The sequence below is a fragment of the Acipenser ruthenus genome, chromosome 3 (genome assembly GCF_902713425.1).
Source record: "Acipenser ruthenus chromosome 3, fAciRut3.2 maternal haplotype, whole genome shotgun sequence".
NCBI classification, from domain to species: Eukaryota; Metazoa; Chordata; class Actinopteri; order Acipenseriformes; family Acipenseridae; genus Acipenser; species Acipenser ruthenus.
Window position 1 is genome coordinate 43313893 of NC_081191.1, and position 14456 is coordinate 43328348.

Below are 14456 nucleotides of genomic sequence, written 5' to 3' on the forward strand. Positions count from 1 at the left end.
TCTATGTACAGTATCCTGATCTGCTAATGTGCCAGGAATGCATCTGTAAGTATATGCAGGAAATCAGCAGGTCAAGCAGGCAGGTATTTACTGACCACCAGCACCCCCTGGGGGTGATTATCAAAAGCATTTTTAATACAGTAAAGCACTGGACTGAAAAAACTGAGCAAAAACAATTACTGGGAGTGCTAGTAAAGACTATAAATATAACCACACAAATTAACGCCTTTTACATGTATTTTATTATTATTGTTTTAAAAATACACTTAATTAACTACTAACATTAACATATCATGTTTGTTAAAATATTTTTTGACAAACAATAACAATTGCGTATTCATACCAATGTTATTTTCTTCTATATTAATAATCACATACCGAATATTAACCTAGTTAAAATGCTCCTTAACTTAACGAGTATAAGAACTTGCGAAAATGCCACTTTGCTGCAACTGTCAACAAGGACTTCGTTCAGATAAATTAAAAGTGCAAAAAATACAAAACAATGAAATCCAATACTAGAGATTTAAAACCAAGAATTCAAATATTGTGTCTTATTGTCAGATGTTGACAATTTCCAGCCAGTAGATGTCAGTGTATTAGTTTTACCTACCGTCCTAGTATGTGCTTCCGGTGTAAACCTCGGGTGAATGTTTACGTTTTGGAGCTTCAAACAGGGCGGGAGATTTGGCTGGGGGGTGGGGTACAGTACCATGGATTCTCCAAAGAAACTGTATGCTGAACATGAAATCGAGGATGAAAGTGGAACATTTCCATGGACCTCTCAAGAGGGGGGCGATGACTGCGAGGAAGACGGAGGACCCCCCGCCGTGTTTCTCTGCGTTCATTGCAAGCTGCCCATCGGGGACTCCTTGGCTTGGCTCGGGAGCGAAGATGAGACGGGCACGATATGGCTGAAAAGTTAGTATCTATTATTATTATTATTATTATTATTATTATTATTATTATTATTATTATTATTATTATTTATTTCTTAGCAGACGCCCTTATCCAGGGCGACTTACAATTGTTACAAGATATCACATTATTTTTACATACAATGACATTCTTTTTTACATACAATTCCCCATTTATACAGTTGGGTTTTTACTGGAGCAATCTAGGTAAAGTACCTTGCTCAAGGGTACAGCAGCAGTGTCCCCAACCTGGGATTGAACCCACGACCCTCCGGTCAAGAGTCCAGAGCCCTAACCACTACTCCACACTGCTACAGTACTAGTATTTATTTTTGGGTGGGCTAACGGTACTTCAATTTGTAATAAAGGTATATGGATTATGTTTCATGCTAATGCATTGCTGGCACAAGTGTTACATACCGCATTATTAATACATTTCATCGTAATATTATTAATAAGGGCCTATTCTACCGTCGTTATTTAAATAAATAAGTAAATAGATAAATTAACAAGTACCACTAGGGTTGCCACCCCGCCGGTATTTTACCGGACTGTCCGGTATTTTTTATGTACTTTGACCCCCTGTCCGGTTTTTTTTTTTGGAAGATGTCCGGTAATTGTCCTAATTGAAGGAACCATGAATTCTGCTCTGTATCAGAGAATTCTACAGGAGAATGTCAGGCCATCCGTCCGTGAGATGAAGCTGAAGCGCAGCTGGGTCATGCAGCAAGACAATGATCCGAAACACACAAGCAAGGCTACATCAGAATGGTTGAAGAACAAGAAATTTAAAGTTTTGGAATGGCGTAGTCAAAGTCCAGACCTAAACCTCATTGAGATGTTGTGGCAGGAACTGAAACGAGCAGTTCATGCTCGAAAACCCACAAATGTCATTGAGTTGAAGCAGTTCTGCATGGAGGAGTGAGCCAAAATTCCTCCACGGCGCTGTGAGAGACTAATCAATAACTACAGGAAGCGTTTGGTTGCAGTTATTGCTGCTAAAGGTGGCGTAACCAGTTATTGAGTCTAAGGGGGTGATTACTTTTTCACACGGGGGCATTGGGTGTTGCATAACTTTCTTTAATAAATAAATGAAATATCTAACACATTTTTGTGTTATTTGTTCACTCAGGGTCCATTTTATCTAATATTAATTAGGTTTTGGTTGAAGATCTGATAACATTCAGTGTCAAAAATATGCAAAAATGCAGAAAATCAGACAGGGGGCAAATACTTTTTCACGGCACTGTACTACTGTACCAATAGGACCATAACTATTTGCAGCAGCCTGTATTACTTTTTTTGTGGGATATACCAAAACAGTCCTAAACTGAAAGTACGAGTATTCTGGATGATGAAATTTATGCAAAAATAACAATGAATGATTTTTTTTTAAATGTATTTATTAAAAACAAAAAATAAATCCTTAATACATTATGTAAAATAAACACATTCAGACATGTTTACAAACACAAAAGTACACATGCTGTATGTTCTATGCGCATAGCAACATCAAAGTATGAAATAGGCATATACAAATACTCTTGTTCCCACTTCCAAACACCCTCTATATATAGTCCATTGCACCGGAGCGATCAGCCGCGATTGCATGAGATCGATTGCATGCAGTCACACAATCGGATTGCATGCGATCGGATTGCACCGAAATTGCATAGCGTATTGTAGCCTTTAGTAGTACATGCTTTTTAACCCTTTCAGGACCAAGCATTTTTCAGTGGGTTGCTCCCCCAGGACCATGCATTTTTGGCTGTATTTAACTCTTTTCCTATAAAAATTCAGTTTTTTACAGTAGCATCTTGGAAATGGTGTCCTTTTTCTTCAGAACACTGGGGAACATTATAAACCACTTCAGAAACCATACACAGTTTTTGCTTTTTTTTCAACACAATATTTAGTAGTTTTTTTAATGTAAAGTATTGTGGCGAACCTTGGTTCCCGCAGGCAGTGGCTTCTCACAGGCAGATGTCGGACGCGAACCCGGGACCTGCCGCTTTGAAGCATAGCGCCTATACCGCTGTACAAAAGAGCCTGGCTCCCTTGCAGTAGCAGATATCGGGCTTATGTGTTTATTTTTAGATTGTGTCACCTACCAGCCCCGACCCCTACCCCACTGTGCACGCTACACTCTCCCCTGCCAGCCTCAAGTCCACCCTCGGACTTGCTCACCAGGCTACAGGCTTCCAAGTGCATGCCAGGGTACTTGCATCCCACTCTGACACCATTGAAGCACCCAGGTTGTCTGGATAATGACGAGGTCGGGACCACATTGCAAATATGAAAATCTTTATTTTTACAGTAATGACCCGCTCTAGTAGCGTATCACCTCCACGAAATCCCAGCCTAATTCTGCCCACTCTCCCCTGGGAATCATCCTTGGGTAGAGGGGTGGGACATGAGAACCCCTACTCTTTGCTGCTTCCTCACTAGCCCAACATCAGTCAATTTTTATTTTATATAGCGCCTTTCATAGTGGACCACCATCACAAAGCGCTTTACAAGATAGTGAGGAACAATGCATAATACATTGAAATACAAAAATGCATTGAAATACAGGGCATACATGAAACTATTGACCATGCGGACCCACCATCAGTCAGTCTTCATCCAGGTCTAGTTGTCTCTTTGATGCACGTAGAAAATCGAGCCCCAGAATCAGATCATCCTGTATGGGGACTACCCAGGTATCTTGGTCCACGCTTAGGTCCCCTATCTGTATTCGGAGTTTAATTCACCCACAACTTGGCCGCCTTCTCCCGTTGCGGTCCGCAGCACACCCCCAGCAAGCTCCAAACAATTTCGCCATGCTCCCTGGTCCGGTACTTCAGCATGAACAACTGTAACCGAGGCTCCTGTGTCCAGAAGACCCTGACAGTAAATGCCTTCAACACAGCAGCCAATGTAGAGATGATTGCTGCACCCCCGCGGTGCTGCTTGAAGCTCTCTGTGACTTGGCCGGCTGGTAGGGTGCACGCTGCCCCATTCTTCCTCTGCTCGCACTCATGGGGTGCTGGAGTGGCCTTTGGTGGCCCTTTCTTCCTCCGGTGTGGAGCTTTGGTGGTGCAAGCTGTAGATTGGGTTTGTTGCTGGCCCCGTCCCTCGGGAAGCCTTGTAGGCGGTGTTGGGGGGTGCCAGCGCCCTCGCGACTTCTTTGAGGAGTTGCGTTGCACTTTTGGAGCATCGTTGGGCTATCTCTCAGCCAGGCGCTACGCCTGGCTCCACTTAGTTTTCCAAAGGCCCCTGGGAAGGCCAGGATCCTGGTGGCCCACCCTTCTTGTTGCGGCAGTTCCTGGCTAAGTGATCCTTCCTGCCACAAACCCAGCACACAGGTCTCCGATTTTCAGTGGGAATGCGAGTCTGTCAATCAGCTACCAGAAGATCTCCCACAGCGCGCACCACAGCACTAAGATCCTCCCCCCTTGTCAAGCCAGTTGCAACAGAGGTGGTTTGGTGTGGCAGCTCGGTCACAGTCCTTGTATCACACAGTGCTGGGTCTCGGCAATATAAAGCCACTGTGTCCCCATTCCATCCAGTGTGTGGTGGCACAGCTGGCAGTGGTGCCCCACTGGAGTGCTCTGGGGGTCCCCCCTCAGATCATGCACCACCCCCTCTGGTTTGCCATTGACTGATGTTGCGTGCTATGCTGCCCTGGATGCACAGAGGGAGCCACTATATAGGAGCTCTGCTGCATATTGGCTGCAGGGTACCCCTCTGGTATGTTGGGGTTCTCCCATGCTGCCTTTAAACTAATCTGAGGTTTTCCAGTAACAGGCGGTGCACCAAACTTCCTTGTTTTCTCCAATATAGTTAACTGTGTTGCCTCCCATAAGAAATACTGCAGGCTTCATTACATCACTGTTCACAGGTCTTGCAACAGCATCCTGAGAAGCCCTATTCATTGTAATAGGGTTTTCCCTTCCTAAGATGGTGCCTGGAGAAGTCTGCTGTTACCTGACGTCACTTCCGGTAAAGTCAGTCTGCGGCGTCATTCTGCCAGTAATGGCGGCACCCACACTAGCTTCACATATGCACGTTTCATTACAGTAACTGTTTCACTCAGCCCAAAACACCATAGACTGTTCAGCCATAATTCTCTCTTGCAACGTGTTATCTGCATAGGGCAGCAGTGTGGAGTTAGGGATCTGGACTCTTGACTGGAGGGTTGTGGGTTCAGTCCCAGATGGGGGACACTGCTGCTGTACCCTTGAGCAAGGTACTTTACCTAGATTGCGCCAGTAAAAACCCAACTGTATAAATGGGTAATTGTATGTAAAAAATAATGTGATATCTTGTAAGTTGCCCTGGATAAGGGCGTCTGCTAAGAAATAAATAATAATAATAAATAATAATAATATGCTAAACGAAACAATCTCTCCAATTCCCTGGCAAATTTAGGCAGCGTTTCCCCCTTTTCTCTTTTCCTCGCTCTAAACTGAATTCTAGCGATCTCCACTTGTTTCTCTTCTCCGAATCGGAGAGCTAGGATTTCATAATCGCAGCATTTGCGCACAAAGTAGCCAGAACTGACATTGCATCCCCGGTTAAACTTGTTGCCAGATAAGCTCCCTTGTCTTTATTACTCCAAATATTAAGCTAGCTAACAATCTCGAATTGAGCTTGAAAAATTTCCCAGCTGGACTTACCATCATACACAGGCGGCTTCTGTCTACGATGCACCCTGGTTCTCTGTACGGGCCAGCTGCGTTCCTCCAAGTGGCAGCCGGGAGGGAGCCCCTCTCTGTGGGCTGCTGTGTGGTTTGGGGGTGCTGTCCCAGACTTCTACCAGGGACTTAATTGCTCCTTTCTAACGTGGCTCCTAGTCGGACAATAAAGATGCACCAGCCGCATCGGACTTAACTTATTCTATGACCCGACGCACATTACAATACTTCCTGAAAGTTGTGTTGAAAAATATTGATGTTTGGGCAAATTACAAGACATTGTTTAACTTGAGTGATTGCAATGACATAATACACATTTATTCTCAGGGTATTTTTATAAGTAGGGTGGGCGAACAGAGCATGATCAGGTTCTGCCCCTTTGTGGACAGTTTGTGTGAATCGTGAATGCAGCAGTTTTGAAATCGATGTAAGATTTCAACTTACAACTTTTTGTCCACTACACGATTAGTTTTACGTTTACAAAGCTCTAAAGTCAAGTACATATCACAAAAGACAATGAAACCTGTCGTATTAATCATAATAATTTCTCTAAATATTATATAAACCTCACCTGCCTTCTCCAACCAATGACGTCACAGGAGTGATTTCCAGCAATGGCGGATTACAGTTTGATTGACCGCAGAATTTAAACAGCACGTTTGACATATAGCAATCAAAACAAACCAGAGATTACATTGCTTTCCCATCTATTTTATCATTTACAAACAAACCATAAAGTGTTTCCTGTCCCCTTTTAAACTAGTTTTCTGTATATGCGGCCTGTAATAAGTTTGGTTGCGCACCTTGTTGTATGTACTTCACTAGCATAAGTTAAGGCTAAATTTGAGTTCAGAGTACTAAGTTAAGAAAACACTACAAAAGGTAAACCGAGTTCACTTTTAAAGCATCAAAGATATAAAATGACCCCATGAGGATTAGGAAGTGTGTTACAGCAACACTATTTGAGGACAGTTGCAGTGGCAGAATAGGCAAGGCAGAGCAAGTCAGCGTCAGACAGCATAAATGAACAGTGAGGCAGCAAACAAGGGAGTGCAAACGTTACGTTTCTGTTTTGTATCATATATAACAAGCTTTTTTGGTAATTCAAGCAGTTGAATATGGAAACAATCAAATCACTCAAAGTGGCACCCAACAATTGGATTTGGTGCCTAGAATCTTTGGCATAGGAGCCATTGGATCCTTGGGTAAAAAGTTAGTCTGGAGCCCTGTACGTTTTATTTCTGTCCCAAGATTAGTTTAAATAGTCTGATTTTAGCGTCGTCCTCCATACGAAGCTATATAGAGTCATAAGATTTGTAGTAAAAACCCAAAACAAACGTTAAGTTAATTATACATATTTTTTTTGTAAACTGTAAACAATCAATTTCTCTAAAAAGAAAAAAATTCAAGACGAACAAGACAAAATGAGAAGTCCACTGCAAAGTTGCAGAAGTAAAAAAAATGTACAAGACCCAATGAATCACATATGATAAATATTCACATACTATTTTCTTAATGGTGGAAAAATATGATAAATTCAATTAAAAAAGATGAAAAAACACAATAATGTACCAGATTTGAATGGGCACTTGCGTGTTTTCTAAGCGGAAGTTGTTTAGGCATGCGTGAGCAAGCGCAGTGTGCTGCTTACCACTTTTTATCAGCCGACGAAATAACAAATAGCCACGCCTTAGTGAAAGTTTCACTTCTGCAAGGAACATTTCTGTTTATTCTGTTTAGCCATATTTTTGTTGATTGAGACACAGCATGAGCCTTTTTTGCAGCAGGGATGAAGAAACATTTGCTGCAATTTGGGCCGACATGTCAACAAAAAAAAAATACTAGACACACTTTATTACAATCACTATTCATAATTGTATTAACATTAATAAAGACTAGTCACGCATAAAAAGGTTGCTTTCTCATTCTTCATTCTGCTTTTAACTGAGAAAGTAAGGACTTGGACGATTTAAAAACCCATTTGGTTGTTTCACATCAAAACCCTTTAAAATTAAACAGATTTTGCTATTGTTATTTCAGTATACCTTTTACATCACTGGTCTGGTCTCACTAGTAACGCCTTATAAAGCACTTGTAGGTTAAGGATGACCAGATGGCTCCATGTTCACCGGGACAGTTAGAGACATTTCAGATTTTACAGACTCCTATCATCCCAATGGGTTTAAAAGTACAGGTTAGATACCTCAATGTATTGTAATGATGGGGGTCTGTAAAACCTGAACTGTCTCAGTCTGTCTGAGTGAAGATGGTCACCCTAAAAACGCAGTTAAATTTTTACGTCAGTTTTTTTGTTTTGTAATGATACGATAAATTAAAGCCAGGATGCCACTGGGTTACTAACAGAAACACTGTCTGTATTAAGGTAGTAGCAGATAACAGCCAGCTACTGTCAGATGTAATGTGTCTGGTTGTCCGTCAACAGTAGACACATTCTAACCCTTAAAAGACTGCTTACCATTCGCAAGAATGATTGTATTATACATATATTTAGCCTATGATTTCGGCATCTTTCTCTTGGTGGATCTGAGGGGTCTCTGTTATTAAGCGCTCAAAATATCTACCTTTGTTGGTCTATTTTCCCTCGAAAAAAAACAATAATCCTATTGGTGGATCCTTAACAGGGCATGGCAGGATCCTCTGTTATTTGACAAAATACTGCTACACGCAGCCTTTAGTAGAAGGTGCAGTCAAAATGAGACCATAATGATTCTGTGTTTAAACACAAAAGTACTGAATCAGTTTAATCTCCTTTTTTATTTCCTCAACATTTAGTCAGCTTAAAAAACTGTCAATAAGGTGTGTGTGTGTGTGTGTATATATATATATATATATATATATATATATATAGTATATATAAATTATATTGCCTGTGGTTTTGTAACTAATAACAAATGAAATGGAATTTAGAATGCAGTGGTGCGTAGTGATTTATTCAGTGTGAAGCGGCTCATTAGTGTGCAAGCCGTGCTTTACGCTATATAAGCTACTAACAACCAAACGAGCAAGATGGGCCGAATGGCCTCCTCTCACTTGTAAACTTTCTTATGTTCTTATGTATGTGCTTATGTGTATTTGTACGTGCGTGTTTGTGTGTGTGGGTGTATTTTTTATCTGCATTTTGTTATCTGCAACTGTCAATAATATTACTTGAGCACAGTTTTACAGCAACCAGTACATCTTGTAGCTTATATAGTGATATTTTACATTTAATAAAGACTGAGTCAGCAAAACAAAGCATATAAAAATAAAATAATCAACAGTCCTATTCATTAATTGCGCAATGCGAATATCGTTTCCTGAATTAATTGTATATGCTGGGTTTCAGATCTATCTTCAATGCATAAGACATTTTACAATGCTATAACATATACTCACTGTATTTTTCGTACACTTCGAGTAAAAAAGACCATCTTACATAGAAAACGTAGGTTGTTTATTTAAAAAAAAAAAAAAAAAAAAGTTATACAATTTCATAACTGCTGTACAGTTACTGACTCAGGTACAGTATATGACTGTACAGTTCAGCCTTCATCACCAACATCGCTTGTAAGCTCGAAACTGATTGGTCCATCGCTATTCACGGTGTCCATGGAAACATAAGCCCAGAAACAAAATGCCCTCAGAGAAATGATGTTTTACTTACATATGTAATGAATTGTGGAAATTGCCGCTGTTTTACTGGAAGAAAATAAACAAGTTGAATACTATTCACTGGAACATTGTATCTTGATACATATCTTCTTGTTAAATACATATACTTTGTTTATTGACCACAGTATGTATTTGAGTTTCAATTGTTTTTTTTCCTTGTTTTCAGCAACCACCAACAATGTTATTGTCAGTAATGAGAAGCTTGTTTCTACAAAACTGAATGAATGTGACTGGTAGGTATACATACATTACAAAGCTAGTCCTACTCTTGTACATCCAGTCAGAAGCTCCAATGCAGTTCTGTAGAGAAATGGAGGTGTAATAAAACAATTGGGGCACATCTAAGTTTAATCCTCTTTAACCCTATTCATGTTACCCAAGTGAAGTGTGTCGAACATTTAAATTATGTGATTGCTATTTAATTAATTCACAGTCATATTTTTCCAACATGATGATCTGGGGTTTTTTAAAGGTCGTGTGAATAGGGTAGTATAATGTAATTCTCTAGTCTTTCAGATTCACACCCATGTTTTGCAGAGAATTGTTGCACATCTGCACATTTTCCTTTTGCTTTCGTCTTATTGTTTTGTAATTTCTGTATTTCCTTTCAGTATATATTCATTATTGTCTTGTGGTGGCTGCTGTTGTGAATTGGGCAAGATCTACACGTGTACACCGAAGAATCTCGACTACAAAAGAGATGTGTTCTGTTTAAATGTCATGTCTGTTGCAAGGTATGGGCTGTTTACTTTTCAATCTTAAGCTTGTACTGTAGCTGCTGCACATTAGTCAATAAAACAAGGCTCTTGTGTTTTTCGCCTAGCACAGATATTGTAAATGTTTATTACATGCAGTTCATGTATGTCCAGTGTGCTTGCATTCGCTAAAACATGGTTGCTTTGGCATAGCAGCAGATGTGTTGAGTATTTAAATGCATAACTTGCAGGATGTGTTGGGGTCAGCTTGGGAAGTGAAGTGTGCTATAGGTCAGAGGTGCACCCTATATGGCCCCTGCGGTCCCTGTGTGCAGCCCCCCTGCTATCTTCAGGTAAATTGTACATTTGCTGTTCTGTCTAGTTGCCAGAGCAGTAGGTCACTTCAACAAGCCCGCTGTTCAGTGTACCAGTCTGCTGTTCAGTGGAACGGGAAAACATTAGTGTAAATCAAACCCTGACGTTGACAGCGATTATCGTGCAAATTCTAACGACCAGTATCGATCATTATCGAGTTAAAATGCTTAAAAAAAAAAAAAAACTTCCCTCACAGGAACAGTTTAAAGGAACAGGCTGTGGATAGTGCATTGCTTCAAAACGAAAAAAACTTTTGCTGAAACAGCGGCACGTGACAACGTAGTAATATTATTAGTTTTGCTCAAGACAGACAGCTACAGTTGGGACTGATTTAAAATAAAATAATATGTATAAAATACATCAACAAAGCAGGTTACTCTTGATTTCTGCATCATCATCCTGTATTTGTTCACAGACGCATATTCTCAGTAACTTTTAGAAGCAACAACACAGATTACGTTCTTGACAGTAAGTTAATATGTACAAGACACATTTTTAATTTCATGGAATATTCCATTTCATTACAATATAATCGATTTGTTATCGTGGGGTCCCAATCAATAAATAATTTGATTATTATCATTATCGTTGCAAGCCTAGAAAACATTGTGACATTTAAAATGCTTGGTGAATAAAAGTTATTCAGGTATTGCCATGTGACCCCCAACGTTGTTTTAGTCACTCATGTGGCTCAAATGTTTTGAATAATGTTTGAACTCCGTGGTGTTGGTTTGAAATTCCTCACGAGACACCAATGCAGGGAAGGGCTAGGAAACTCTGGCCCTTCCAGTCCAGGTCCTTGTTCCAACCCTGTTTTAAATTGTTAAATTTAACCAATTAAAGTAGTTGTGATCCCCAGCTCTAGGGCAAACTTATGTTGCAGGGTCAGTATGGAGACTGTCAACAGATTGATTGGCAGCTCCTTTTATACCATCCTGACTGTGATATGGTCTTATATGGCACCCAAGATATGCTGACCCATTTAACTAAGTCTGGGTTACAGATAGTATTATTAGAGCCAAGTTCATACATACTGTGTAGTTTTGAATATATCCATTAGACCACACAGGCAATTCGTTAATTGTGTTTTTCAATTTGAATCAAGAACATGTTTTCTAACCTGGCATGTGCAATGTTTAGTTATGTGCTAGGGTCCACACCCCATAAACTCCTACCAGATGAAGATGACGAACCTATCACTGTCGAATCCAGGATGTTTGTAGAAACCGATATACAAAAGGTAAATCTGATCAAGTTTATTTTTACAATTAACCAATAGACTTTGTCATTTTTTATATTGAGGATTTTTCTAAGCATTTCTAATATTTTTCTGGTAATTCGGATTCTTTGTATCTGTTTATTTCATTTGGATTGTATTTCTTTCTCTAGGACAGGCCCTGTGATAAAAATAGACAACTAATGTTTTGCTCAATTGAAATACACCAATTATTTTTTTCCACTTTGGCAGATAAAATCTGTTCTGATGACCTTGGAGGAAAGACTGTGCGCACTTGAATCTTAACTTCCTACCCAAAGGACAGTGAAGACGAAAGGAACTTGAGTTTTTAATAAATGGAAATATGGTCTAATAACAGATCAACAAACAAAAACTTGTACAGTTCATAATTTGCTGTTCATCTGTTACCTAATGTATTAGAAGTTTGCTTGTCCACAGGGTCTCAAAAGGGAATTTATTCCACATTTTCAAATAATTTATTTTCTTAATATTTCATTTAACATTTATAATTTGACATGATTTACAAATTAGAAAGTGCCTGCGTATAATTGGGCATGTGCAGGGCATATTATGGCAGCCTTATTCAGGTAATGTGACTTAAGTCTCTGGGGTATAGAGACAAAACACTTTTGAGTTCAATTTGTGGTACTCTGCTGCATTCTATGAAGTTGTCCAGGAAAGAATTAACTGTTTTGCAGCCACATTTAAACCTCATAACAATGATGCAGGCTGAGATACTGGCTTTACAGTTAGCACAAAATAGGGATGGGAATTTTGAATAGTTTCCTATTCAAATACACAGAGGCCAACATTTTACCTGAAATAAAGAATAAAAGGCAAATGCGTATGTGTACTACAGCAGACAGCATAAAAAGTGTAAGCTGATAAAGTTTAAGTTCACTCTTCGGAAGAACCGGCCGGGTTCACGAAGTGTACAAACAATGTCCAAGACAAGATTTCTTTGTTCAACTTACTGTTTATTCAATAACCTGTTGATAATTCAAAACAAGGAACATACCTGGTTGTGCTTTTAATGGTCAGTGCAAATGTTGACTTTACTGTCCATTCGCAGAAAGTCACAGAAACAGTAGATGTTTTACATTGTACTGCAGTCCACAAAGTTAAAAAACTATTTCCACGCTGTTTTCTCAGTCATTACAGTGTTCTGTTTAGCATGTAGTATGTCTTTATATTCAACATAAAGCTAAGTTAGTGTTCTAATTGCAGTGTTATTAAAGTTAGGCTTCCTTTTTAGCACTTGCTATATCCATGTTTACCAATATAAAGTTAGCCGGGGCCGTGCTTCCGGAAGCTTTTTCACGGCTGCCTAGCAACACCGGCTGTGTGCAGTCTTTACAGGGGAACTCAAACGGGGGATCTGTTAACAGCTGAAAACAAGGCAACAATTTACAAGACAATACATTTACTGTAGAATTTTGCCTTTACAAGCATTTCTTGATTAATTAGGGTTGTTATGTTTAATATGCCAATCTCATTCACATGAACGTGCAGGGTTTAACACTGATTTTTAACACTTGTCAAGCATCAGCATTTAAAAAAAAAAAAAAAAATCTTCTACTAGTAGCTAATATTATTATTATTATTATTATTTATTTCTTAGCAGACGCCCTTATCCAGGGCGACTTACAATTGTTACAAGATATCACATTATTTTTACATACAATTACATTTTTTTTTTTTTTTACATACAATTACCCATTTATACAGTTGGGTTTTTTTTTTACTGGAGCAATCTAGGTAAAGTACCTTGCTCAAGGGTACAGCAGCAGTGTCCCCACCGGGGATTGAACCCACGACCCTCCGGTCAAGATATAATATAAGTCTTTTTTGTGTACTTGAATCCGTAATATGCTATTCGAGTAGTTTTTTATTTGTGTAATCGCGTATTCGACTACACTGACACATCCCTAGTACAAATGAAGAAACAACTTCTTGAATATATGCTGATCAAGTATAACTTCAAGCAGGATACATCTCTGTAGTAAATTGCTATAAAAAAAAGTTCTTCCAGTTTTTGCAACTTGAATGCCTGGAATGCAGATACTTATGTACTCAAGGACCAGCTTGCAGAACATGAATCTAAATATTGCATATACAAACATACCGCCCAGGTCATAATGGAAAATAAAGAAAAAAAAAATATCTATCTATCTATATATATATACACACACACACACATGCGATTGATTGATTTATTTAAGAGAACGCTGCTAGGTGAATAAGCTGTTGTGGAATTTAATGATAAATACAGGTGGTGTATAAAAGTTCCATACAAGATTACTCTGTTCCAATATGCTCAACTCACATTTTGCAGGATGAGCTGGCATTTATTTTTTTAATTATTATTCTTTAGCAATAACAAAACCACTTGTTTTTAAGGGTAATCCTGGCATAAGCACAGATAAGAAGTTATTGCAAATGTACAAAATTAAGGATATGTATTTGGGGGGAACACCCCCTCCCTTACATTTGGGTAGCCATTATTCCCAATTATTCAAAGTAGACAAAAAATATTTTGCATTTAGTGTGTGGATAAGACAGAATATTTTGAGAAGGTCAAGTGGGGACTATTGGGTGCCTTGATATGAAATAACTCCTTTACCAAACTACACTGTACAGTATGCTGTATAATAATAATATTTTTTTATATAGCGCCTTTCATAGTGGACCACCATCACAAAGCGCCTTACAGAGGTAGGCTATGAACTGCATTATATGCAGAGTCACTTACAATGGGACATTGATTTAACATCTCAACCGCAGGATGGAGCACAAGGAGGTTAAGTGACTTGCACATGGTCACACAGTGAGTCAGTCAGTGCCAGAGGTGGGATTTGAACCGTTACCACTTGAGTTCTTC

The 14456-nt window shown here is 39.2% G+C and overlaps 1 protein-coding gene across 1 annotated transcript; it reads left to right on the forward strand.

Annotated features, from left to right (window-relative positions):
• Nucleotides 1–607: 607 nt before the first annotated feature.
• LOC117395043 (protein Mis18-alpha-like) lies at nt 608–11948 on the forward strand. Its single transcript, XM_033993893.3, has 5 exons — nt 608–921; nt 9435–9501; nt 9880–10002; nt 11479–11578; nt 11807–11948. The coding sequence occupies exons 1-5, from the start codon at nt 651–653 to the stop codon at nt 11858–11860; spliced, it is 615 nt and encodes a 204-aa protein (XP_033849784.3). The 5' UTR covers nt 608–650; the 3' UTR covers nt 11861–11948.
• Nucleotides 11949–14456: the final 2508 nt, after the last annotated feature.

Bases quoted from the DNA above. Each gene is read 5' to 3' on its own strand.
- LOC117395043 (XM_033993893.3), top strand. From the start codon at position 651: ATGTTTACGTTTTGGAGCTTCAAACAGGGCGGGAGATTTGGCTGGGGG. The intron at 922-9,434 runs GTTAGTATCTAT...CCTTGTTTTCAG, and splicing joins GGGCACGATATGGCTGAAAA to CAACCACCAACAATGTTATT. The intron at 11,579-11,806 runs GTAAATCTGATC...CCACTTTGGCAG, and splicing joins TAGAAACCGATATACAAAAG to ATAAAATCTGTTCTGATGAC.